The 26788-nt window shown below is 63.8% G+C and overlaps 1 protein-coding gene across 2 annotated transcripts; it reads left to right on the top strand.

The window, feature by feature from the left end:
* The first annotated feature begins 98 nt into the window (after nucleotides 1–98).
* Nucleotides 99–26626, top strand: LDB1 (LIM domain binding 1). Of its 2 annotated transcripts, none has more exons than XM_056352800.1 (11): nucleotides 99–307; nucleotides 20208–20310; nucleotides 20926–20970; nucleotides 21176–21251; nucleotides 21601–21703; nucleotides 21867–22039; nucleotides 22274–22396; nucleotides 22569–22652; nucleotides 22960–23083; nucleotides 23524–23666; nucleotides 24030–26626. In XM_056352800.1, exons 1-11 carry the CDS (start codon nucleotides 283–285, stop codon nucleotides 24258–24260), a joined length of 1230 nt encoding a protein of 409 aa, XP_056208775.1. In that variant the 5' UTR covers nucleotides 99–282; the 3' UTR covers nucleotides 24261–26626. The 2 variants fall into 2 exon arrangements, with proteins under 2 accessions (XP_056208775.1, XP_056208774.1); XM_056352799.1 differs by having other exon boundaries at nucleotides 101–307; nucleotides 23524–23672.
* Nucleotides 26627–26788: the final 162 nt, after the last annotated feature.

The raw sequence follows: 26788 nt of genomic DNA, 5'->3' as shown, positions 1-26788 counted from the left end.
GGGGGGGGGTGAACGGGACGTCCCGCGCACGCGCAGAGGCGCGCCCGCCCGCCCGCCGCCGGCGCAGCCGCCCCCGCTCCCGCTCCGCCGCCGCGGCCCCCGCCCCGCCCGCCGCCGCCGTCGGTCCGCGGCGCGCCCGCCCGCCCCTGGCCGTGGCCGTGCCCGCGGCCGCGCGGGGCTGCCCGCTGCCCGCCGCGCCGGACCCCGCGGCGCGCCGCCCATGCGAGACCCCCGCGGCCCGGGCAGCGCGCAGCGACCCCCGGCCGGGCCAGGCATGTGAAGATGTCAGTGGGCTGTGCATGCCCTGGTGAGTGCGGCGGCGGCGGGGGGCCGGGTGCGGGGCTGGGGGCGGCGGTGGGGCTGGGGACCCTGTGGCGCTGGGGCTGGCTGTGGGGCTGTGGGCCCGCTATGGGGCGGGGGCTCCAGCGGCATAGGTGTTGTGGTCTGGCTGTGGGGCTGGGGGCCCGTCATGGGGCTGGGTCCCCAGTAGCGTTGGTGTTGTGGTCTGGCTGTGGGGCTGGGGGTCCCACGGCGTCGACGTTGGGGACCCGATATGGGACTGGGTCCCCAAAGCATGGGGAGTGAGGTCTGGCTGCAGGGCTGGGGCCCCCACTGCATTGATGCTGGTGGCAGGCTGTGGTGGGGCTGGGGGCTGGCGGTGGAGCTGTGTCCCCGGGGCACGGCTGCTGGGAGCTGCTCTGGGGTGGGGAACTCCTCAACGTGGGTGCTGCGGCTTGGCCACGGGGCTGCGGTCCCCATGGCCCTGGTGATGGGGCAGGGGTCAGCAAGGTGCGGGGACTGGGGTCCCAGCACTATGGCGTGGCCGTTGGGTCCAGCCATGGGGACGGGGTCCCCGTGGTATGGCTACTCTGGTCCAGCTGTAGGGCTGGAGTCCCCAGGGCATGGGTGCTGGGGTCTGGCTGTGGGGCTGGGACCCCGCAGCAGGGGTGCTGGGGTCCCCATGGCACAGGCGCCAGTGCCAGCCCTGAGGCTGTGACCCCACGGGCAGGGTGCCGCAGGGGCATTGGGCAGGTGTGCGGGTGGCGCTGCCAGGGTGACCCCGAAGCAAGCCCCGTGGCAAATAGCTCTGTGGGGTGCCCCTGCGTAACACGTGGGTGTGGGGCACGGGGTCTGCGGAGGGGCTTGGCCATGCTGCCGGTGGGTGCAGGGTGCCCCTCACCGTGGCCATTATGCGCTGCCTGCTGAGGGGGTCCCCTTCCCCATCCTGGCCCCGGTGGGTGGTCGGGGCTGCTGGGGTACCCCAGGGGGTGTGACAAGTTGGTGAGGTCTCAGTAGCTGGCGGGCTGCTCCTGCAGGGATGCTCTCCCGGGTGCCTGGGCTCTGGGTCAGGCTTGGGGCGGCCGGCCTGGCCACATTGCCTGCACCGGTCCGTGGGATGGCCCTGTGCTGGGAAGGTGGGGGTCCCAGGGGGCGGCCGGAGCCTTCTCCGTGTCCCAGTGGCAATGGGTTGCAAAAGAGGGGGGGGGAACCCGGCCTGGGGGCCCTGGGGAAGGGGTTCTGCCATTGCCCTGGGCGGCCAGCACTTGGGGTCCCTGTGGGGGACAGCAGGGCTGCTCCTCAGCCCACCTCCTGTGACAGCTTTCCGGTGTCCTGGTTGTCCTGCGGGAGCCTCCTGCCAGGCCAGGACCCCCGTGCTGGGGGGCTGCGAGGGGGGGCAGCGGGACACTGTGACAGCACCCGGTCCCCGTGCATCCCTCGGGGCTGCCTCCGCCGAGGGCTTCGCAGCTGGATCCGCGGGGCGGGCGGGTGGGTGGGGGGGTGCCCCTGCGCGGCGGCCCCCCGCCCCTGCGCTGCCTGTGCCTCTCCGCCGTGTTTCCATGAAGGCAGGCGGCCCCTTCCCCCATCCTCCTCCTCCATCTCCCACTGGAAGCTGCCAGAGCGCTGCTTCCTCAAGCAGAAAGTCACGTGAACCTCCCTGCGAGCCAGGCCGAGCAGCCACAGCACCCGCCCCGGCAGGCACCCCGCACCCGGGGGGCTCCCCCACCCCCCGCCCAGCAGCCCCCCAGCCTTGGCAGGGGTCCTGCCTCGGGGGGGGAGGGGTTGGGGCGAAGGCAGGGTGGCGACTAACGGGGGGGCCGTGTCTCGTCCCCCGGGAGCTGGCCCCGTGCCACCGGGAGTGTCATCGCCATGTTGGTGGGCGCAAAGAGGGGGGTCCTCCTTCGGTGCGGTGATGGGGGGCCGTGGGGTCACCCTGCAGCTGGGAGCATCCCTGCGGATGGCGGCGTGTGTCGTGCCGTGTGTGTGTGTCGTCCACCCCCTGGCTGCCTGCTCCCCTGTGGCGGGGAGGACATGCGGGTGCGTGCAACGTGCGTGCACACGCGCGTGTGCCCCCTGCCTCTCCCCCCCCCCCCCCCCCCCCCCCCGGCTCCCCCGCCGGGGCTGGGTGGCACATCCAGAGCCTGCACCCCCTCCCCCTTCCCCTCCTCGCACTGTTTATCGGAATATAGAAAAAACAAGCTCTGCCGCTGGCCTCCCGCCAGCCAGAAACATTTAATGAGCTGCTCTGCCCAGGCTGCTCTTCGGGGCTGCATTAACTTGGAGGAGTTTCCTGCCTGGGAGCTGCTGCTTGGGGGGGTGGGGGTGGGGGGTGTCTTGGCTGTTCCCCTTCGAAATTGTGCCCTCCCAGGGGGGCGACACGCTCCCCGCCTTCCCAGGGGGCACATCCTGCCCTGCTGCAGCTCCTCTTGCACACACGCCACCGCCCCCCGGCGTGTTTCCCTGCTGCGTGCCCGCCTCTGCAAGAGCTTTGGGGCTGGGGCGGCGCTGCTCAGCCTGAAACCTGCCCAGGTCCTTGTGCCCGAGGGCGGTGGGGAGCTGCTGGGGTCAGTGGAGGACCGGGGGGGGAGGGGGGGGGGGGTTCAGCCCCTACCTCAGAAATGGAGATGTGAGCAGGGAGAGCACGCCAGGCTCGGGGTGGAGGCAGTAGAGGCCGGGGCGGCAGCCACCCGGTGCTGGTGCCGGGGCTGCCCGGAGCGGGGCTGGCAGCCGGCCGCTCGGCTCAGCACTTCACACCGGGCAGGTCTTGGCATCCTGACCTCAGCGGGGTCCTGACCCCTGGGGGCACTGGCCTCCCAGCATGCTCTGTGCTTTCCTTTTTAGTTATTTTTATTATTATCATTATTTTTTCCCCTGTAGTCATGGTGTCGGTGCAGAGAGGGGGAGGAGGGGAGCAGAGCTGTGCTGCCTCCCCACAGGGCTGGCTCTGGGAAACGATGTTCCTGAGGTCATCACCTTCCCTAGGACACCTCGCAGGGAGCCTGCCTGTGCGCCCCTTTGGCAGGAGGGAAGACTTCCCAACCCACATGTTTTGGGTCCCGGGACGGACCTGCCAGCCGTGGGACAGCCGTTGCCATTTCCCTCCCTTCTGCCGAGCTGGCGCTGTGCGTCCCCCGCTGTCACGAGGCCGAGCTGTGCCACATGCCTCCTGCGACAGATGCGCTGGGAGAGGGACAGCGGGGAGCGGGCTGACTGCTGCGGCGGGGGGGTCAGGCAGCCCTGACACGTATGGGCTCTTGGGTCTAAAACGCCCCCCAGGGCTGCCTGGCATCTTGGGGTGCACCTGGGTGTGCTGGGGGGAAGGAGTAGTGGGGGTCCCGAGGCCTCATCCTGCACGTCCATATGCTCTTGCCTAGGCTCTCTTCATGTTGGCGGCGATGCTTGGATGGAGCACACAGTTTGCTTTGTCCCCCTCTGTGCAGCAGCGCGCCCGCCTGATACATGCCATGTGTGTTGCGTTGCCCTCCCGCACCTGGTGTGCTCTGGCAAAGGCAGGATGGGGTTGTGGCTACCCGGGGCTTGGCGAGGCAGTTCCTCAGGGCTTCGGGCACCGGCATGAGGCTGGACACACCACAGCACTCCTTGGGGCCGGTGCGAGCTCACCCTGCTGCGGGCTCGGCTTTGCCTGGGGAGACATGGATGGGTGAGTGCTGTACCAGCGGGCTCAGCACTGTGTGTGTGTGCCAGGCTCCGAGTTTACTCCAGGAATGGTGTTAGCTGCTCAACACAAAGCTGCTGTGAAAGCTGCTCCCTTGAGGAGTGGGTGGGTGCCGGCCAGCTAGATGGGAGCCCCCGGGGCAGGGAGGTGTCCCTGCAACCCTGGAGTGCTTGTGGCCAGCAATGCGCTAGCTGGGTGGCTACATGCCCCCAGGCAGGGCAGAGGCCGTAGTGGCACAGGCGTCCCCTGCCCAACCTCTGCTCGTTCAGCTTGCTCACCCTCTCCTCCCCCCTCTGCTGTGGGATTCCCCAGCCACATCCGTGTTGCTTGCACACACGAGGTGTGGGGCTGCGTGGTGTGCCGGGAGCATGCCAGGAGCCCCTGTGCCCATGCGTGACAGCTGCCAGCGCGTCCTGGGGCACGCTGCACTGCGTGCATGGTGACACGCATGGTCACATGCAGGGTGACACGGGTCCCACGGTGTGGGTGTACCCCTTCTTTACATTGAGCAGTGGGTGTCGGGGCAGCTGGGCTGGGTGCCCTCTCCCCGGGGTGGCGGTGGGTGCCGGCAGGATGGGGCTGGGTGACCGTTATCGGCCTGCCTGCAGGCTGGGGCTGTGGTTTCCTGCCGGTGCGGGGGGGGGGGGGGGGGGGAGGGTGCTGGGGAGCAGGCAGGGCTGCCAGGGGGCTGCTGGGCCCCACCTGAGGCGGGAATGATGGCAGCCATCCCCCTGGGACCCCCAGCCCCTGTCCTGGGGCTCTGCTGGGCAGAGATGGGGTGGCTGCAGCAGGGATGATGCTGGCGTGTTTTTGGGAGGTTTGCTGCAGCGTGCTCATGGAGGTGCGGGAGCACGGGCTGTGTGCCAGCCTGGGATGTCCCCCATGGGAAGGGGTGCTGGTGGGCGCTGGGAGGGACAGGACCTGCCCAGAGCTGTCAGACTGCCCCCCCCATCACCCCTCTCCCTCCCAGGCAGGGCACTGATCAGGGTGAACGTTAGACCAGGGGCATAATCTCCTCTGCTGCAGGCACCAGCCCCTGCCTGGCCCCAACCCCACCCTGCCCGTGGGGCAGTTGATAACTCCCTGCCTGCACCCCTCTGCAGCTGCTTTCTCGGGGGTGGGGGTGGGGTGTGTGTTGGGGGGTGTGTGTGGTGCCCTGTGGGGTGTAGCTCCTGCCCCTCCTTTACAAGTCTTGCTGTGCCCCCGGCTTTGCAGGAGCCACAGGCGGGTCCCGGAGGTGCCCCTGCACCAGGGTGAGGGTGCTTGCACCCCAGGATGGCCTCACAGCGTGGGGGTAGCAGGCAGGGGGCGGGGGGCCCTCCTGCTTTCTGCAGGAGCAGCAGCCCTGGCCCCCCTCCTACACGCCGAGGGGCTGGTGCTGGGAGCGCAGCCAGGTTTCTGCAGCGCAGCCCAGGTGGAGCTGCTGCCTGAGCAAGGCTGGGCTGCCACGGATGGTGCTGGGCGATGGCTGGCAGGGTGTCAGCCCCCCACGGTGGGGGCAGCTCCTGTGCCCCCCCCCCCCGCTCTGCAGCAGCCAGCTGCGCCAACCTCTGCTCTGCCACATGTGTCCTCCTCCAGCCAGGGTCATTCACAGCCCTGGGGGTTCCTCCCGAGGGCAGGGGTTGCCCCTGCCTGTTGTGGGCAGCTGCCCACCCTCCCTCTCCTCCAGGGCAGCGGGTGCAAGCTTTTGCCACCCTGGCTCCTGCCTCGCTGCCGGTGGGAGCTGATGGCAGCACACCGTGTCACTGGCACGCAGCTCTGCCAGGCACGGGGCAGGCCCGGGCGCCGCGACCTGCCTGCACCGACTGGCCCAGGGTGAGCCCGGGGCAGCTGCGGGCAGGGGCAGGCAGCAGCAAGGCAGCGAGAGTCTCTCCCTGCCGGGGATGGTAGCTCTGGTGCAGCGGTGCAGAGCTGCCGGAGGAGCCTGGCATGGGGGAGCAGTGCCTGGAGTCAGGAGTGGGGGTGCCACCTGGGCATGGAGGGTACGAGGCTGCCAGAAATCCTCGCAGAGGGGCATTTCCCCACCAAGGCCAGGGAGATGCCGTCACGCTCTTCCCAGCTCAGCGGCCTCTGCCAAATCCTCTGGGCAGCCCCAGCGTGCCAAGGCACCCTGCCTGCCGCCAGTGTGTGCGCAGCAGGAGGCTCAGACTGGTGGCGACGTCTCCCCCGAACTGCAGGCTGCCCCTGAGCAGGGTGGATGGGGCTGGATGTCTGCTCCTGGTGGGAGTTGGGCCTGGAGACATGGGAGCTGCTGTCCCATCCCATGGTGGCCGTGTCCCTGCTTGGCCTAGCTGGTAGGGAAGAAGCCGCTGCTAACAGGAAGGACGCGCACGTTAGCAACGAAAACACGGCAGCGAGAGGAAGCAGAAGCAATGCATTATTGATGGAGCTATTTGATGCTGCTATATTCGGAGAGCCGCTCCGGAGCGCTTGGCACACGGGGGGTGGGGGGGTGGGCATTGCCGTCGGAGACTTACCTGCTTCGAGTCAACCACGTGCAGCTGTGGCCCCAGGAGATGTCCCCTGCCTTCTCCTGGAGGGCTTCCAGCACAGGGTGCAGGGCACAGTGACACGTGGGTACCAGGAGGGATGCTAGCCCTGTCCTGACCCCTGGGGGGTTGGGGTTTGGTGGGTGGTAGCTCCCAGCCGTGCATTTCTCTGTGGGGATGCTGGGGGTCCTGCTGTGGCTCGGGAGGCAGAGGGGAGGGTATGGAGTGGGAGCTGCAAGCCGGGGACCGGGGTGTGCTCCCAGCTGGGGTGAGAGTCCCTGGAACTGTGGCGCTGGGTGTTGAGGGCTGTGCTTTGGTTTCCCTTTTAAGCAGCAGCGTGAGCCCCTTGGGGCGGCGTGAAGGTCTTCTCGGGGGACAGTGGGCAGACATGGGGTGCTGGGGCTGTGCAACCATGCCGCATGTCACCCCCTCCCCGCCATGGGATCCCAGGCCAGGAAAGGGGCTGTAAAATGAACCATTCTTGTAACATGAGAGAATCCACCTGGAGCCTCCTGAGGAGCCTTAAAACCCTGCTGCTCTGGCAGGCTGGCCCGGGGCTGCTGCCAGAGGGGCTGGGGCTTACTGCTGCGGGTGGCCACGCTGGGACTGAGCTATTGCAGGACGCATGTTGAGGTGTCTCAAGGACAGCATGAGAACAGTGCAGGGCATTTTCTGGTGCTGGTCCCCAGGGAAGCCCCTTGCCGGCAGGACCTCCCAAAGCCTGCCTGCAGACTGCGCCTTCCCCTTGGAGCCTGTGGCCGGCCAGGCAGCGCTGCAGCTGACCCGCCACGCTGGAGCAAGGTGTGATGTGAGGGCAGGTACCCCATATGGACCCCATGCACTTTGAGGTCCTGCACCCCCCTGTAATCTTTCTCCATCTTCTCTTGTTTTGGAGGGGTGGGCACATGTGCGCGCTCTTGGTTGCTCCTTGTCCAGTGCTGATATACTCGAGTTGTCTCTGCTGTTCCCTGCTCAGAGATGTGACCCATGTAATGTCCCACACTGCCCCAGCAGCCAGCTCTTCCCCCAGCCCCTGGGCTTTCCTCCTGCTGCTGGGTGTCTGGAAGCAGTTCTGGTTTTGAAGGGTTAATTCCAGGAGCCCCCAGGATTTGCCGCCTGCCCTGCATGACTCACCGTTGAGTTTCCAGCCTCCCCCAAGCCTCTCTCCCCGGGTGGGGGAGACGGAGCTGTGCCTTCTCCAGCCAGAAAAGGGGGCCCCTCCTGCTCCAGACCCCCCATCTTCCTTTGGTCCAGGTGTGCATGGTTTTACGGGAGAGAGAAGCCCCTCCCTGAGACACAGGGAAGCAACCTGTTTGAAAGGCGGTGGCATTTGTTGGGGATGGCTGTTGTGTTGCTGAAAGGGGGGCTCTGGGGTGCCGCTTCAGGCTGTGACTGTGTGCGTGCGACAGTGCCCCGGTCTCGCTGCTATTTGGACAAGTCCAGGAGGTTTGGCAGTGCCAGGTCAGTCCGTTCCCCTGTGCAGGCTGTGCCATTTGCAGAGCTAGCAGATTTTTATTATTCTTATTTTTTACGTAAGCATGCGTCCACATCCCTGCTCTGCGCCTGTGCCTGCCGGGGCCCCGGCTGGGTGTCGGTGCAAGCATGCTCTGCCTCTGCTGCCCTGCTTGCCTGGGATCCCTCCCGCGCGCTCTGTGGGCACACCGAGCCCCAGCCACAGGGATCAGAGAGGCCCGGGCATCCCCCGGCTGCCGTGGTCCCCACTGGGCCCTTCCCATCTGCCTGGCCGGGATGCATCCCTGGGTTCACTCCTGCTCCTGAGCTGCTGCTGGTTCCCTGGCCGAGACCTGCACCGGGTGTCGGAGCCCAGGCAGGCGTGGGGCCCTTGCTAGGGGGAGAGCGGAGGCTGGGATCCAGGGGATGCGGTGCCCCATCACAAAAACCTGGGGAGGTGGAATCACCCTCTGCTCCCCCCCCCCGCACTGCAGGCACGAGCACATCGCGAGGAAGGGGCTCCCCCCACCACCGTCGCTGCCACACACGCTTCCCAGCTGCATCCCAGCCCTTCTGCTCTCCATCCAGCATCTATTTAATTATTAACTCGGCTATAACCATAAACAGCTGGGGCTGCTGCAGCCACGTGGACCAGTCCAGCGCTGTCGTCAGAGCCGAGCAGGGACACGTGAGCGGTCCCGGAGGGCTGCTGAGCCCCGGGATAAATTGCTTGGGGCATGTTTGCTGTAGATGCATCGGGCCATGGAGCCTGGGGACCAGTGGGGGCTCCTCTTTGATCCCCCGGTAATGGCACCAGCACCAGGAGTTGCTGGTACAGGGGCAAAACATCCCTTTTTGCAGTGTTTTGCAGTATTTTGCAGTAATGGCGCAGTGTTGAGTGCTGGTGGCTGGCTGTGCCTTGTGCATCCTTGAGCCCTGGAGAGGGAACGGGGCGCGGGTGGGCTGTATTTAGTGCCTGTCTTGACCAGGAGGGCTGTGCCATCCTGTAGCTGTCACTGGTGTTACGGCCAGTGTGGTTTCTTGGCCTGACGATGGGTGGGTGGCAGCCTGCCGCAGCCCCATCTCACCTGGTGCCACGCAGATGTGGGCTGGCAGGGGGACAGACTTTGATGTGGCAGCGTGTCACGGCACTCGCAGCGTCCCTTGTGCCTGGTTCCCATGCTGCTGACAGCATGGGTACCTCCCGCTGCGCATGCCTTTTGCAGAGCAGGGTTGCACCACGGTTTTGGGGTTTACAATTAGTTTTTCTCTCTGTTTATCTGTGTTTTACAGAGTTTCACTCTGTTTACCCACGTGTCCCTGGAAAGTGGTGCCCACTGCAGGTTAACCTGCAAGGAGAAGGGGAGGCATGGTGGCGTGACAGGGAGCAGCGTGGGGATGGAGCCTTGCTAGGCTGAGGGGCAGGGGACAGGAGTGGGGGGATGCTGCCGCAGAGCCACTCCTGCCTGTTCCTCTTCAGCAGTGGTCCCAGACAGCAGAACACCGGGTTGGGGAGTGGTCCAATCCTCAGGTGCAGGGCTTTGGGGGTGTGTGGACACAGAGAGGACACCCCCAGAACCTCATGGCTGAGGTTTTTACACCCGCCGTGTGTGCAGTGTGGGGGGGACAAGCGTTCTTGGCAGGACTCGTGGCTGCCTCACCCCACGGCTGCTGTCGTGGGGAGGGGAAGAGGCGTGGGCCCGGCTGTGTGAGCGAGGAGGTGTGGGAAGGTGTGCATGCCCCAGGCGTGGGCGCACACCCGGCCGGGGGTGTGCCGGGAGGTGTTTGGGGGGACGTGCAAGCGCATGCTGGCCCGACAGCGTGCACAGGGCAAGATGCACCAACGCGTGCGTGTGCGTGCCTGTGACAGCCCTGCATGCCCAGCATGGCTCTGCACCCAGGGACGGGGGTGCTGGGGTTCGGGGAGGGGGGACCAGTCTGGGCTCTGGGGTCCTGGCTCATGTCCCTGCTGCCCCAGGGCTCTCCAGCTGGGTTGGGACCGTAGGTCTGCGCCAGTCTGGTTTGGAAGGGCAGGGAGCAGGAGCTTGCAAGGGGCAGGTCTGGGGCAAGGGGGGCACCGGAAAAAAATAGGATTTTTTGTTTGTTTGTTTTAATGGAAATTTCATAATGGAAATTTCGGTTTTTTAAAAAAAAATTGTAAACGCTTTAATGGAAGAGCTTCAGTTTTTTCAAGGAGAGGAGACCCTTTGGGTCTGCTGGCAGTTGCGAGGCAGCACGTTTGAATACCCCTCCCGAATGAAACGGTTGCTTTTTTTTTTTTTTTTTTTCATCGCCAGAAACCGGGGGAAAGGGAAACAAGTTTCAGGCAGAAAAATCCTGAAAAACTTCAAAGAAACCCCCAAACCAAACTAGGCAAAAGGTGTATTTTTATTGAAACTTTCGCAGGGGGAGCAAAGCCTTCCCCGGCCGGTGCCGAGTTCCTCGGCGGGACGCGGCTCCTGCATCGCCCATCCCGGTGAGCGCCGGTACGGGTGGGGGGGAGGGCAGTTCTCTGGGGACCCCCTTTTGGCCGTCACCCCCGGTCCGCGGGCACCCACCTTACCCCCCCGGCGGCCAGGGGCCGGGGCGGTGCTGGGTGAGGGCCTCGGTGCGGGGGGAGCGGTCTCCGCCGCCGCCGCAGCCATTGTGGTCCCGGCCGCGGCGCAGACAAAGGAAGCGCCCCCGCCCCGCCCCGCGCCCCGCCCGCCCCGCCCCCGCGGCGGCCCAGCGCCCGCCCGCCGCCCGCCCGCCGCCCGCGCCGCCGCCGGACCCCCGCCCGCCGCCCGCGCCGTGAGTCACCCCGCCTCCCCCACCCCCCCGCGGAAGTTTCCCGGTCCCGGCCTGCCGCCGCGCACGCCGCCGCCTGCCCCCCCTACCCCCCCCGCCCCGGTGGCGGCCCCGCTCGGGCGGCGGAGAGGAGGGCCGGGGTCCCGCCCGCGCCGCCCCCGCGCCTGCGAAGTTGTGCGCGGCCGCGCCGCCGCTCCCCGCCCGGCCCCCCGTGTAGCCCGGGGGGCTCCGCTGCAGCCCCCCGCCCGCCTGCGCCCGCTGCTTCTCCTGCCCGCCCGCCCCTTCTGCCCCCGCGCCGGCCCCGTCCCTGTCCCCGGCTCCCCGCTCCCTCCCCGGCTCCTCTCCATCCCTCCCCAGCTGCCCCGTCCCCCTCGGCTCCCCCGTGCACCCCCGGCCCCCCAGCTCGTGCCCTGCCCGCCGGCCGCCCTGCCCGCGCCTCCGCCTCCCAGCCTGTCGCCCGGGCTCCCCGCTCCACCCGCGGGTCCTGGCTCTCGGAGAGGCACCCCCAGCCCCGCGGGGTGCTGCCGGCAGCCCCCGTGCCCCGCCGTGCCCTGCTCCATCCCAGCTCGCAGCTCCCTTTGTTCTTCCCCCGGCTCCTTCCTCTGCCCGAGCCCCCTGACAGCTGCCCCGCGCCCTCCCGGTCCCCCCGAGCGCGCTGTCACCGGGGCTGCGGGGCCGGTGCCCGGCTCCCCTCGCTGCCGGCTGCAACTTCGCCCTTGCCCGCAGCTCGGAGGGTCGCGCCAGCCTCCCACGGGTGCCTCGAAGGGAAGAAAAGATCCGAGGGGCGCAAACGCAGGGGGGGTCACACACCTTCTTGTGGGAGCTGCCCCGCCGGGGGGTCGGGGCTCGGGAGCGACTGGCGGGGAGGGCGCATCTTCTCCGCCAGACAAAGCCCCGGCTGGGCCCGGGGCAGCAGGAGCCGGGGCTGGGCTGGGCACAGCATCCTCGGGGCTGGGGGAAACTCAGCGCTGTAGCTCCAGTTCAGGGATCGGCGGGCATGCCCGTGCCGGGGCTGCAGAGGGGTGTCTTATCTGGGGGGGTGTTCCCCTGAAGCCCCCCTGGGAGAGCAGGCTGCCCTCATCTCAGGTGGCCAACCGAGCCCTGCCCTGACCTCCATCGGTCCCCGCCAGCCCGATAAGATAAGCACCCCGGGCCAGCGCTTCCTCGGCTGGAGCAGCTCCCGATCCCCCCGCTGCAGCCCTGGCTGGCAGGGGCCAGGTGCCGCGGCGGGAGCCTGTGGAGCAGCCGCCGGCTTCTGCCAAGGCTGGTGCTGCAGCAGGAGCCCGAAGGAGAGGTGGCGGCTGGTCCTTGGGTGAGGTGTGAGCGAAGGGTGCAGGGGCTGTGGCGCCCTGTGGGGAGTCACCTTTTGGGGCACAGAGCGGTGCACCCCCCACGCATCGCAAACCCCTGGCTGCTTCCTTCTGCCAGGAGGGTCTGAGCAGGCTCCTGGGTGTCTGGTGGGCCAGGCAGGTGTGGGAGCAAACACCCTTTCCTGGGATCTTCCCTGTTTGTTCTCCCTGTGCTTTCGATAATACCGTGTCGTAGCAGTTTTGCAGCAATTTCTCCAGCGCCGGCCAGTATCAGCTCTTACTGCTTTTGTTGTAAGTACGGGTAAATTTCAGCGTCCTTACTCTTTCTTTAAAACCTCAGGTTTTGGAGTGTTCTCATGGGAGAATTGTGATTTTCAGTGAAGGGGAACTGAATGTGGTCTTTGCTGTCCAGATTTTGTAGAAATCCCAGGTCTGTGATGCGAGCACACCTTAAAGACTGGGGAGAGAAGCACTGAGCAGACCAACATGCAAGTTGTGTTCCTTCAAAAAGAAAAAGTTGTGATCTAAGGGAGGACAGGCTGGTGCTGGAGGATTTGGTGATACAGGGGTTTTGCCATCATCCGGTGGGGACTTTTCACATCACCCACAGCAGGTCGTAGTCCATCTAAAATAGGAAGAGTCCAGTGAAAAGCCACAGAAGTTTGCTTGGAGCAAAGGTGCCATGGGCTGGGGACTTGGAGCCTCTTTCAGCTTCTTTTTCGAGAGTGGCAGCCCTGAGCTCCCCAGCCCCTTGTGATGTGGGAGTGAAGGGCGAGGTGGGCCAGCCCAGCCCCAGGGCTCCTTTCCTGTCCCATGGCTGGTAGGATGGCGTCGGTGCTTGTCCCCACGTGGTCTCTCAGTGTGACAGCCTTCTGCATGCTTGCAGCTCTGCACTGGTGTGAGCTTGAGATCCAGGTGAAAAATATGAACACCAGATCCTGCATGGTGGCAGAGCAGCTGCAGGACTTCTCCTGACCTTCTCCCTTGGAAACCTCCCGTCTTCAAAGCAACCCGGGGACAGGGTGCTCTCACTGTTGTTTGCACCACGCGCGTGCATGTGTGTGTGTGTGTGTGTGCGTGCGTGGGTTGCAATGCTTGCCGTGATGAGGTTTGCTGCCCCACCAGTTGCTGATGTTTTGGGCGAGTGGACGGTGCTACCAGGGATGCCTAACCAAGAGGGTTTCCCTGGGGCTGCGCTGCAATGGTGGAGATGGTTTCCACAGTGCTGTGCTGCTGGAACTGGGGCTGAGTTGCTTGTGCCTTGGGAGCACCAGGGAGGTGTGCTCGGCCATACCCTGTCCCTTTGCTCCCTGGGGTTTTGGCCTCATCCTGCGCTGGTCATCCAAAGCCCTGGCACCAGGCACAGCACGTGCTGCCAGCACAGCGGCGCAGTGCAAGTCCGGCAACCACAAGTGTTTGCTGTGTCCCCAGAGCTGCTAGTGGCCCGCCCCATCCTTCGCTTAGCTGTTCCCACATTGCCTCTTAAACTGAGTGCTAAAGAGAGAGAAGTTCAGCCTGAGCAGGGGAGGCAGAGGCTTGCCCTGACAGCTCGAAGAAGCGATGGAGGTACTTTGCAAGCTGCAGCGAGCACGTTCCCACCATGCTTAAGCTGTCCCTCCCCTGCATGGGCATCTGTGAGTGGTCCAGACCTTGGGGCGAGTGCTGCACCCCAGCGTTGAGGTTTGCCCCCAGGCACGCACCGCCCCAGCGCGGCCAGCTGGGAGGTGCCAGCTCCCATCGCATCCATGCAGTGGGAGTTATCCAGCTTTTTTCCCCCCTGGAGCGGGCAGCTGGCTGGCTGCCAGGGCTGCGGGGCTCCACCTAGGATGCAACATTGGAGCGAGGAGGATGTTGGCGGCAGGGCCGCTGTCTCTGGACACTACACGTCCCAGCGTGCAGCACTCGGTGCCGTTGGCAGTGGTGGGGGAGAGAGGCGGAGTGTTGCATCCCGGGATCATGAATCTCCATGTGCCACGTGGGGCTGACAGCCTCCTGTGCTCCGAGGTGGTGGCACCTGGGGGTCCTGTGGGTGTGGGGGATCAGCCTGGGCGTTTGCCTTTTGCGGCCAGAGAAATGGACCTCAGCCTCTCTCTGCTGCTTCCACGCTCAGTGGCTCTCGGCTCCAGCCCTCTTGGGCAGATCCTGCCCCTGTGGAGGGCTGCCCTGAGCGGCAGCCCTACAACACCGTGCAGAGCTGTGTAGTTTTGCTCACCACATGCGTGGCGGGCAAGGAGCCGGGAGCACAAGCAGAGATGCTGGCTGCAGACTCTGCAGGACCATCACTGCGGTTGGCTATGGCCGTGAATTTTTTCTTGCTGCTGCAGAGCCTAAAAAACCTTTGAAGATGAAAATCCTAGTTTGTTAGGAGGCTTTTTTTCATGGGATGCTGACAAGGGTGGTTTTTTTTCCAGCCCTGTGGCTCCCACACCACATCGTTTGTCTGCCGATGCTGACCCCGGTGCATGCTGCGGGAGGGATGGGAGCCTGGTTGCGGCAGGAGCCCTGCAGGGTGGCAGGGTGCAGGGGTCTGGATGAGAGAAAAAGTGGCTGAAAATGTGAAAGGTGTGTTCCTGAGGCTGAAACCGGCAGTGCTTGATTATGGATCGCCTTTGAGATGGCGAGCCGAAAGGAGTAATTAGGGACAGTGGGATATTTCCCTGAGAGTCGCAGGAAATGACTGCCTCGTGGTAAGTTGATAGTAGTGGAGCTGAAACTGGGTTATCTGTGGGATTGCATCTGGGGCTTGCAGCCTTGGACGTGATTCAATTTTCAGGCTGTTTTGCAATTGGCAGGGCTTGCTCTTCTCCCGTTTTCCCTCCCAGAGAAATCCCCGTCCACGTGTCTGAATCTGAGGGCTGAAACGGGAAAGGGGAGACGCCTGCTGCCCCTGGGGTTACTGCAGGGCGGTGATGTCCTCCAGGGTCCCCACTGAGGACCCAGCTCCACAGGGTGCCTTCCCAAGGGACCCTGGTCTCCGACAGAGCTGAGGCTACAGGACCACTCTGAGTCGTGACCCACAAATCCATATCCCAGCCCAGGCTCTCCTCACCCAGTGCACTTCAGATAGTGCCGCCTCGTACCCTGCATCAAACTTGTCACTGTGTAGTAATTAGCTGCAGCTAATTATTACTTCTCTGGCTGTCCCCCTGCACTTGCAAGTCAGTGGGTAGAGAGGAACATCCTCTGGTCCAGGGTGGTTTCTGTGCTGCAGTGGGGGGGTTTGCACTAATGTTGCAGGATGCGACCTGGAGCTGGGGCACAAGTCCCTCCCTGCCGCCTTGTGTGCAGGGGACACTGCACGGCTACATGGTGTGGGCAGGGAGGCAGCTTGCGGTCAAGATAAGCTCTGTGGCCAACTCAGATGTGTGGCTTGAGAAGAGTGAGAGGTTAATCCCTGCATGCAGCAGGGTCAGCAGTGTTGCAGGTTGTGCCTCCATGTGGGTCAGGGCTGGGTGGCTTGCTGGCTGAGATCAGTCTCTGGATGCTGCTGAGTCCGTGGCATCATCACATAGTCTCCTCCAGGAGCGGCATCTCCTCTTCCCTTGACAGCCCAGCCTCCTGGGAGCTTCAGCTGGGCCAGTTCTGCATTTTCAAAACAAATGGGACTGCTGCAAGTTGAGACTGTAGCTGATTACACCTCAGGCCATGCCTCGGTGTGTGCTGCCTGGGTTGCCATCAGTTCAGTAACAACATCGGGGTTTGCAACTGGCCTCCTTCCATCCGCTCTGAAGAGCAGGAGAAAGAAGAGGTGAAGTCAGGTTGGTGGGGGCACACCACGAACTGCTCCGCGTGCTTCCGCCTGTCGCAGTCACTCTGGATACCCCTCTGTGTTTGCTCCCCAGCCCTGCCAGCTTCCCCGACACCAGGCAAAGCCACGTGAATGATGTGAGACGCCGCCGTGCACCCGCTCTCCCTAGCACCCTCCTGCATAGCGCCCGCCTGGCAGCCCTGCCAGCGAGGCTGGGCTGGGAAGATGGATTTCCAGCCGCTATCAGGCCTTCCACACCCCGGCGAGGCAGCCCTGCGAAACAATGCCGCTATTTACACTTTAAAGCCTCGTTAGGCAGCCAGGAAGCAGGCAGGGTGCATGCCGGGAAGCATCGGCAGCCTTTGGCGAAGGCTAGCCTTGCTCTTCAGCCTCGCTCTTCGCCCGCCGGGCTGCTGGGAGGAGCAGGATGCTCCCTGGCTGAGCTGTAACCCTGCAGCCCCTTTCAAGCCTCGTTTCTTCATTTATTTTAATCTCTTTTTTTTTCTTTTTTTTTTTTTCCTTTTTTTTTTTCTTTTTTTTTTTAGCTTCTGGAGCCCCTGCCTCATTGCTGAGCTTTGCAGCTTGCACAGAAAGTGCGCTGTCTGCCTGGCCGGGAATAGCTGTTCTCTGGGATGGGGAGCACTGATTCCTGCTGGTGACCACAGGTGTAGGAGCCTGTGCTGCTTTGCTTTTGTCTTCAACAGCTCTTTGCTTTTTGCGGGATGGAGCGAGGGGAATGCAGGCAGGCGCTTTTCTCCCTGCCAGACACCAGGGAAGGCTCTGCGTGTCCCCTGCCTGTGCAGGCAGCTCCCCGGCTGGTGCTGGTCTCTGTGCCCTGCTATCTCCTGGCTGTGGTGGCTCTGTGAGGTGCCCGCTGTGCTCTTGGCTTCTTGGGAAACCTGATGTTCCTCAGCTTTGGGAGCTTGGTTAGGGTCTTGACTGTTCCTGCTCCAGTGAACCAGGCAGCCAGCGCACCTGAAGAGCTTTCCCCGCAGGGCTGGCAGCTTGCAGGCAGGGAGAGTGGAGGAGAAGGCAGGTGAAGGATTGGGCAGTACGTGAGTCACAGGCAAAGCACCCACCTTCCCTTCCCCAGGAGCCCGGCTTCCTGGACCTGCTTCCTTGCCCAATCTCTTGTGGCAGCTCCATGTGGCGCCAGCCAGCTCCGTCCTGCCCCCGGCCGGGGACCTGGCCTTGGCAGAGGAAGCTGAGCTAGGGCATCCCTCTGCGGGGTTCCCTTCTCCCATGCCTCCCTGCCAAGGAGGAGCTGTGGGGCCGCCCACCTGGCCGTGGGCGCCATGCCGTTTGCCTGGACCTGCCTAGGCCGGTAGCTCGCCAACTGCAGCGTCAGCCTAATTTTTTTTTCCCTTGCCGACCATGCACGTGGTTTTTTAGTGCTGGGCAAGCACCTGGGGATGGCTACAAGAAACGTCTCCCATCAGCTTGGGGTCTGCAGGGGCATCTCATGCCCAGCCGCCAGGCATCATCCCTGCTTGCACCGAGCTTGCCTGGATCCTCCATGCTCAAAGCAGGAGGCAGAGCAGGGGCACGGGGAGGCGTCAGCTGGGGCTAGGCACTGGGCTTGGCTTGGGAAGGGATGCATCCTGCGGGCCTGGGTCACTGTGCCTGGCGGGACAAGGCTTGCAGGCAGCTGGGGCAGCATGAAGGGGAGCGGCGGTGATGGAGGGATCTCCCAGACCAGGCACTGTGACCCTCATGTAGGTCAAAGTTGGTGTTGATGCTGCTGCTGCGAAGTAATTGCATTGTTTTGTGTAACGCATGTAGTGTGAGTGTCTACAGTGACTGTAGAATTCGGACAGCCTGTATCAAATCCTGAGGCTATTGTTATTTAGAACCGCTGAATCCAGTAATGTATTTTATGCTGTGTTGAAAATAATACTTGGTCAGGATGATGGTGTTGCTGAGGTCATGTAACAGGCTCCTTTCCACTTCTTTAGATCCTGAGATAGGTCACTCAGTGAAGCCCCAAAAGCAGGTTGTGTCCGTGTTAACCTGCTTGAGAAGGCCCAGGATGGAAATGGATGCTTGGGTTGGAACGGCGGGCTGGCTTGTCTGCTGTCCCAACTCCAAGAGCTGGGCACTAGGGAAGAGCATGAGAAGCAGAATGGGTGGAGAGTGATGTGTCCCCCTGGTCTCACCACTCCAGGAGACCTTCCTGCAGCTGGAGAAGCAAGACTGGGACTGAGGACAGCAAGAAACCTTGGGGGCTCTTTCTTCCCATCTCTTGTCAGCGAATAAAAACAAAGCGTCCTGCTGGGTCTGATTTTTTTCTCCCCACCAAGGACATGTTGACCAGAAACAAGCAGTTCAGTTCCCTGTCTCCAGCCGCTGCTGTCTTTGCCTAATGGATCAGTTTGTTTTCAACAGAAGACACGTGCTTTTGGGAAGTTTCCTATGCATCGAGCACAGTTTTGACGCTGTGTCGTTTAATAGCGGAGAGGAAATGGAAATGCTGAGTTTCTAGTGCAATTCCGGTTGAATTATAATTTCCATTAGGCGCAAGTTGACAGGGATTAAAGCAGAAAGCAAAAATTCCCTTGCAGCAGCACTGACCTCCCTGTTAAAAAAAATTTTGTCTGTGAAAACGTTAGGTAAGAGCAAGGGGCCGACGCTGTTAGCAGCTGTATGAGAAATTGTGCCGAGCCCCACTTATCCTCGCTGCAGGCGGGCAGGAGCAAGGAGCAGGAGCAGCGAGCTGCCGGTGGAGTGGCCGGGCTGGCTCCCACCCCACGGGACCAGTGCGTCCTGGTGGGTGCTGGGAGAGGCTGGGTTTGGCTGCCGCAGGGAAACATAGTGAAAAGGCACCGGGGGCCCCAAGGAGACAAGAATCAAGGAGTGAAATGCAGATTTCCCCTGTTGCAAGTTGGATTTAGCACTGGGGAGGTGACTCCCTCTATTTTTGACTAGCCCTCGCTTGCTCAGCTGCGTGGGCGATCCCTGCGACCACACGCTTGGGGTCCCAAGCAACTTGGCAGGGCTGGTGGTGATGCCCTGGTCATTTGGGCTCCTCTGTTGACTAAAAGGCCGCAGTGTGCCTGTGACACCGCTTTCCTTAACCCTGCTGCTTTTTGCTCCGCTCCTGCATCTGTTGCAGCCAAGCAGCTGCTCCAGTCCCGTCCCCGCAGCCTGGCCGGGTGGCAGTGCCCGGACGGGCAGCGGTGTGCCCGGCACCTCCTGGACGCTTCCCTCTGCCGCTGGGCTGGCTGCTTGCTTTCTGAGCCCCGGCTGACAACCCTGGCAGCTTGTGGGTGTTGGGAAGTGCCCGGCCCAGGGCTGCGGGGGGGCGGGCAGCCCGTGGGGATCCCGCCTTGGCCCCAGCTGGGGCCGGCAGCCCGGTGCAGCCAGCTTGGGGGGTGTGTGGCGGGGGGAGACGTGCCTGCGCGGCGGGGCCGGCCGAGCCGGTGGAGCGGGAGCTGCCTGGCAGCCCGCCTGGTGCTGCACCCCATCCAGGCCAGCCTGTCTGCCCGGCTGCCCGCCGGCGGGCCCGCGTGCCTCGGCAGCGCCCGGGCGCAGCGTGCCGGGTCCTGCCAGCCGCGGGTGTGCCGGGGCTCCCGCGGCCATCGGGGAAGGGCGCTGGCAGCCGCTGCTCTCGGGAACCTGCCCCGGTGCTGGGAGGGGGCTGGCGAGCGTGGGAGCCCCCGGCTGCCCATCGGGAGCCCAGCTGGGGCTGCCGTGCCAGTGTGGCCGGATCCGCCGGGCGTCCCTGTCTCCCGTGGCGTGCCCGGGTTGCTTTCAGGGATGGGTGCCGGCTCGTACGCGTTGCGTGCCCTATTGCGTGCCCCAGCGCACCCTGCGGCCCTCCTGGGCTCCTCGTCCTTTGTCCCAGTGCTGCGGGGGGCGGCGAGGCTTTGGGGTGGCGTGAGCAGGGCTGGTGTGTGGGAGCTCTCCATCCGTCTGGAGCCGGGTGGCCGCTGGCCTGCCCGAGCGGCAGATGGTGGCTGCCTGGGGACCCGCCATCCTCCCTCCGGGTGATTATTCACTCGTCGCCATGACAATAGAAAGGTCAGCAAAAAGATCCTGTGTGATTCCTGGGTCAGGTCGGTGGGATTAGGAGCCGCACGGGAGGGAGGGATAGGGCTCAGCCGGAACCCCGCTTCCCACCACCAGCTCGACCGTCCCCCCTGGGCACCGTCTCCAGAACCCAGCCAGCTGAGAACGGACTAACTCTGGGCACTAGTGGGAAATCCCTGTGATGCGGGCAGACCCCTCTGGCTGCTGATTCCAATAGCTCAGCCCTGACCCTGTGGGTCCCAGCCTGCAGGGGGGAGGCCTGGAGCTGTGTGTGGGGTGAGGGCGCTGGGACTGGCACCGGGAGGCAGCAGAGGAGGGATAGGGCTGTGCTGATGGGGGGTTTCGCTGGTCCTGCATCCTTCCTCCTCCTCCGTGCAGCAGGGTGTCTGTCCTTGCGGGGTGCCCCTGGCTGACCTCCATGCCCTCTCTCTCCCCAGGCTGTTCCTCTAAGTCGTTCAAGCTGTACTCGCCAAAGGAGCCCCCGAACGGCAACGCCTTCCCCCCCTTCCACCCGGGCACCATGCTGGATCGAGATGTGGGGTGAGCTGGGGCCTGGGAGAGGGTCTGCAAGGTTGGGGGTGCTCTGCAGTCTGCACCCCAGGGTCTCTTCGTCCCTCTCCCCAGCAGCGTATGGGGACTGGTGCATGGAGTTGAGTTAGTGCAAGGGGAGAGAGGGGACTGGAGCGGGCACAGGCGGGACTGAGTTGAGAAAGGGTGATAGTTGGGATGAGGGGAGCCCCTGGGTCCCTGAGCTCGGTGGGGCCAAGCCCCTTGCCAGGCTGAGCCCCTGGGATGACCCAGGACAGGAGCGCTCCCAGGTCCTGCCAAAACAGCCCCATCTCCAACCTTTGTCCTGTCTGGCGCTAGCCCCAGCTGCAGGGGAGTCGTGCATGTCCCTGGAGAGCCGCAGGCCAGCTCCCAGGGGCAGTGGAGCAGCCACCGATGCAGGGGCAGAGCCCAGTTTCAGGGGTGCAGGTTGCCCCACAGGGCTGTTGGACAGCTGCAGCCAGGGTACGGCGAGCACCATGCGTGGGGTCTCGGCTCCTGTAAGCGCGACTGCTTGCTGCTGTAGGCAGGGAAGGGGGAGCTGCAGTGGGAAGGGAGGGAGACCCTCACCAGCACTGACCTGCCTGCATCTCTTTCCCCCCCCCCCAGACCTACTCCTATGTACCCACCGACATACCTGGAGCCTGGAATCGGGTAAGCACGGGGGAGCTGGCAGGGACCCCACTGGGATGGAGCTTGTGCCTGTGGTGGGGGTGCCTCAGCGGGGCCGGTACACTGCTGGCTCGGGTTTGGGGCGGGGGTTGGACTCTGGCCAGCCCTGGATGGGCTGTGCATCCCCCCACCACAGGCTTGGGACCCCTCCCCACCCTGCTGACTGCTTGCTCTGCTCTTTGGGCAGGAGGCACACGCCGTATGGGAACCAGACCGACTACAGGATATTTGAGCTCAACAAGAGGCTGCAGAACTGGACAGAGGTGGGGAGCTGGGGGAGTGAGGTGCAGCCAGGAGTGGGAGGACGCTCCCAGGTGTGTGTTTTGGGGATGGGGTCCTCTGTGCTGCCTGCCCTTGCGAGCTGCCTTGGCTTTAGGAGGAGCCGCCTTGGCAGCAGGGTCCTGCCCTGCCGTGCAGGTCTCTGAGTGACTTGTCCCTCACTTGGCCATGGGACGGGGCTCACCATCCCCATCTCCAGGCGCTCAGCTGGGAGCGTAGCCCTCCATGGGCTGAGCACGTGGCTGCTGTGCCTGGCAGCCAGTGGTTGTCTGTCTGTCTGTCTGTCTGTCTGTCTCTCCTCCCCATAACCTAGCATCTCTCTGCCATCCCCAGGAATGTGACAATCTGTGGTGGGACGCCTTCACCACGGAGTTCTTTGAGGATGACGCCATGTTAACAATCACTTTCTGCTTGGAGGATGGACCAAAGAGATACAGTGAGTACCAGCTGAACACTCCAGTTGTGCTGCTCAGGGGATGTGGGCAGGCTGTCAGAGTTCAGCTGCCTTCAGGTGGCACGGACTGGAGGACCCTCTTCATGTACAGCCCCAAGGCTCATCTGTGTGAGCCAGGTTTACTGACTTTATTTTCCTCCTCCAGCGATCGGCCGGACTCTGATTCCCCGTTACTTCCGCAGCATCTTCGAAGGGGGGGCCACAGAGCTCTACTATGTGCTCAAGCACCCCAAGGAGTCCTTCCACAACAACTTTGTCTCGCTGGACTGTGACCAGTGCACCATGGTCACCCAGCACGGCAAGCCGATGTTCACCCAGGTACTGGCTGTGCCCACAGCTTCTCCTGCCCCTTGTGCCTTTGTCCAGCTTGCCCTCACGGTGGCTGCGGTCCTGTGGGACCACTGTGGGCTCGTGGGTTTGGGTTGTGCCGAGCCTCGTGGCAGGCAGGGGCGAGCCACTGGGAGGGTGTCCTGTTGTGCAGTACTGGGTTCCCAGGGGATCTGGGCTGAGGGAAGCTGGGGCAGCCTGTGCCTGACCCAGTGCCCTGCCCAGGTGTGTGTGGAGGGGCGGCTCTACCTGGAGTTCATGTTCGATGACATGATGAGGATAAAGACGTGGCACTTCAGCATCCGCCAGCATCGAGAGCTCATCCCCCGCAGCATCCTTGCCATGCATGTGAGTACAGCGCTGGGAGCTCCGGCTCTGGGAGCTCCCCCGGGGCATGAGTGACGCAGGGCTCCTGAGCTCCTCTCCCTGCTCTGCAGACTGGGGGGACCTCAACCCTCTCCCCCTGGAGGGCCATCCCCAGCCCGGATGCAGCTGAGCTGTCTGTCCCTCTTGCTCCTAGGCACAGGACCCCCAGATGCTGGACCAGTTATCCAAGAACATCACCCGCTGCGGGCTCTCAAACTCCACACTCAACTACCTCCGAGTAAGTGTGCAGGAAGGGGTGGGGGGTGCAGCTCTGCTCCCAGCAGGTAGGCCTAGGGTCTCCCTGTCTTGTGTTCTCTGCTGTCCGACACCTGCCTGCCCTGGGGTGTGGGGAGGCAGCAGGGCAGGCTCTGTGAGAGGGAGCTTGCAGACAGTCTGCCGAGAGCTGTGGGTCAGTGGGTCTGCTGGAGCCTGCAGGCTCCCAGCACAGCTTGGGTTGGTGCAGCAGAGACAGCTGCCCGACAGAGGGGCTTTTGCTGGGGCCTGGAGCATCATGATCTAACCTCGCGTCTGTCTGCCTCCTGCAGCTCTGTGTAATTCTAGAACCAATGCAGGAGCTCATGTCACGGCACAAGACCTACAGCCTCAGTCCCCGGGACTGCCTCAAGACTTGCCTCTTCCAGAAGTGGCAGCGGATGGTTGCTCCACCTGGTGAGTCTCGTGCTGCCTCCTGTGCTGCCTGCAGGTCTCCAGGGCTGCCTGCTCAGGCCCTGCCCTCGGCACAGGCTTCTCCCAGCCCCAGAGCCTCTCCCTGGTCTCGTCTTGTGAGGCTGGGGGTGGCGAGGCAGGCAGCCAGCTTCCTTTCCTGCTGGCCTGCCTTCCCGCTGGGGCAGAGCTGCGCTGTGGGCAGCCAGCGCTCCCTGCCTGGGGGCTGCCTGCTGCTTGTGGAAAGCAAAGCAGGGACAGAAATCTTCCCTGCTGCCTCTTCTGTTGCCTGTGCTGGGGGACAGCGAAGCTGTGGAGGGGAGGAGGATGGTGATGCTGCCCCGGGGGGAATATTGTCCTTGCTGAGAAGGGAGGTTTGCAGGGAAGGGGCTGGGGGCTACCAGCTCCTTCTCATCAGGACTGACCGTGTCTCCCTTCTTGGCCAGCGGAGCCAGCACGGCAGCAGCCCAGCAAGCGCCGGAAAAGGAAGATGTCGGGGGGCAGCACCATGAGCTCCGGTGGGGGAAACACCAACAACAGCAACAGCAAGAAGAAGAGCCCAGCCAGCACCTTTGCCCTGTCCAGTCAGGTACCTGTAAGCATCCCGTTTCCATTCTCTCTTCCTCCCCTGGGATGGTGGGAGGGGTCCATGCCCTGGTCCCAGGGAGTGGCTAGAGGGAGACCCCCAGGGACTGCCTGTCTGAGCCCCCATGGCTTTCTCCAGGTGGCGGGGAGAAGGAAGGGGTGTCCCAGCTGCCTTCCCTGAGCTGCTCTGCTCCCCTGCAAGGGGACAAGGATGTGCTGCCCCGTGCAGTGCCCAAGCCTCAGATCCTGCAGCGGAGATGAGGAGGTGGCCCCACGGTTGGGCAAAGGGCCTGCGGTGTTGGGGGGGGGTCTGGTGGCCCGGGCTCCCCCCACCTCGATTATGTTTCGGGACCGTCTCCTCTTTCAGGATGTGATGGTGGTAGGCGAGCCCACACTGATGGGGGGGGAGTTTGGGGACGAGGACGAGCGGCTCATCACCCGGCTGGAGAACACGCAGTTTGACGCCGCCAATGGCATCGACGACGAGGACAGCTTCAACAACTCGCCGGCGCTGGGGGCCAATAGCCCCTGGAACAGCAAACCGCCCTCCAGCCAGGAGAGCAAGTCAGAGAACCCCACGTCGCAGGCGTCGCAGTAACGGCCCCCCCGCCGCCCTGTGGACTCAGTCCCAACCGATCTACCTGTACATTTGCAACGGAGAGTGACTGGGAAGCGGCGAGGTACCGGGGGCGGATCGGCACTGTGCGACCGATGGGGTGCACGGCCTGGGGTGCGCGCCAGGCAGGCAGCCCCCAGCCCTCCCCCCGCCGCCTCCCCGCTCCCCCCACGCCTGCCTCCCCGTTGGACCCCAGGGGAGGAGTAGGTTTCCGGGGCCGTAGCTTCATTATTCCCCCTTTTCCCCCCTGCTTCTTCCCTGGAGACCTTCTCATCCCCGCCCCGATGTGCCCAGCCCCTGCCTGCTGAGTAGGGGGAATTAGGAGGGAGGTGCCGCAACGGGAAGCTGGTGGCTGCAGATGCCATGTGTTGTGGTCTGGCACAGCCCAGAGACCCTCCTCCACCTCCTCCCAGGTCCTACGGCTGGGGTTCGCTGGGCAGCCACCTGCAGCAGGGTTGCATATCCCCAGCCCAGCCTGGGGCTGGCGGTGGTGGGGCTGGTGACGGAAAGCCTTCCCTGTGCTGCTGGCTCTGCTGCGGAGCCTCTGGCTGGGGTCGGATCCTGCTGCGCTGGGGTGGTGTTGAGGACAGGGCCGTGTCGCGTTTCCTCGCTCTCCTGCACCTTCCCCTTCCCCTCGCTCCCCAGGGGCGAGAGCACAGCACGGCCGTGGGGGGACTCTGTATATAGGAAGGGGGGGGGGGGCGGCTGGGGGGGGCGTGGAGGACCCGCGGCTCTGCCAGAGCACCCGGTGCCCTCGCTCCCTGCCCGCAGCCCCTGTGTTTCCCCCAGCCCTGCGTGAGTCTGCCTGGGGCCCCTTTGCAACCCCTGGCTCCCAGTACCTCCTACTTTTGTCTTTTTTTAAGAAAAAAAAATAATATTATTAAAATTGTAAGTTTAAAAAAAAGAAAGAAAAAAAAAATGGGAAAAGCCCCCCGCCACCCCGTCCCAGCCCCCTTGCCGGATCCCCCCTCCCTGCCCTGAGCCCTTTCACCCTGTCCTGACTTTTGTACAGGCTTCTTCTCTTGGGAGTCTCGTTTTATATCCAGTTCGGAGAGCTTCAAACCAAGGAGAGACTTTGCAGACTTCCTTTCTAATCCCTCCAGGGGCCGGGGGGGGCAGCCCTCCGCCTCCCTCCTCAATGTAAATCTTGTGTGCTGTTGTCCCTGCTCCCCCCCCCTCGGGTTCGTGTACCTCGTGCTTGTACATTTCCGCGCTGTAGACAGTGTGTACGATACTGTTCTTTCAATGTGTTATCACTAGAGCAGGTGCCTCCATTGATGTTAGGGGAAACGATGAGAAAAATAATAATTTTTGGGGGTTTTTTGGTTTAAAAAAAAAAAAAAAAGAAAAAAAAAAAAATCCCTTCCAAGGCTTCTTCCAATGAGAAGATGGGAGGTGCCAGGGGAGGGTGTTTGTGCTCACCAGTTCACCCCAGCAGCCTCGGAGCGGGGTTTTGGGGGGAGCTGGGGGTCAGGGCTGCCCATGGGCACCCCCGGCACAGCCCCGAGGTGGGGTTGCAGTGAGCACTGCCACGGAGGTGGCCGGGGTGGGGGGACTGCCCTGGTGGGGAGGGGGGGGGTGTCTGCAAGAGTGCGTGTGCGAGAGGTTTGTATGTCTGTGTGTGTGTAAGGGAGCCTGGGGCAGGCAGAGCAGCCCCGCAGTTTGGGGGAGAGAGGGGGTGCACCCCACTCTCTCTGCCAGACACCCCCCAGCTCCCTGCCGGGGATCCTGCCGCACGTGTCCCACTGCCCCATGGGGCTGGAGGCTGGCAGATGTCACTGAGGGTCTGCCCCCTGCATGGGGGCTCTGCCTGCAGCAGGGGCTTTGCCTGCACCCTGTGTCTTGCCCACTCGTGGCTGAGACTGCAGAGGGTGGCCTCGCTGGGGTGGGGGACACCCTGTGTCCCCCTTCCTTCTGCTGTCCCCGGGGTCGGGCAGGGAGATGGGAGCCCCTTGGCTCAGCCCTGGCCTGGCCTCAAGCCCAGAATCCCCAGAGACGCCGGCATCAGCTCCGGGGCCCCGGCAGGGGCAGCCCACAGCCGGAGGGCGCAGGCACGGGGGTCCCCACAGCCCCTTTGCAGGTGGGGGGTGGGCTCCCAGGGTGGGAGCCCCGTGTGGCAGGGAGGGGGGCTCTGCTTTGCAATTAAGGTACGATTCTCGCTGCCACGCTGCTGGGCTCCCACGGAGGGTGCAGAGCCCCTCACTGCCCCCCCCCACCCCGGCACACTGTAATGCCTTTTTGTTTCTTCTTTTTTTTTTTTTTTTTTTTTTTTTTTTTTCCTTCCTCCCCTCCATAGTTTGTGCCATTTATGAGTCGTGTATGGTACCAATAAAACGACTTTTCGGTTTGAGGCTGTCCTGAGCACTTATTTCTGAGCCTGGGACGCAGCTGGTGCGGGCAAAGCAGAGTGGGGGTCCCCTGGTGTCCCCAGTGCCCTGGCAGGGGGTGCAGGCATGGGGCTCGCTGTGCTGGGACAATGCTGCCTTGCCTCTGGCTGCTGGGCCCCAGCC

Source organism: Falco biarmicus, chromosome 9 (assembly GCF_023638135.1).
Source record: "Falco biarmicus isolate bFalBia1 chromosome 9, bFalBia1.pri, whole genome shotgun sequence".
NCBI classification, from domain to species: Eukaryota; Metazoa; Chordata; class Aves; order Falconiformes; family Falconidae; genus Falco; species Falco biarmicus.
The sequence above is the reverse complement of the archived record's forward strand: the minus strand, read 5'-3'. Positions and strand labels throughout refer to the sequence as shown.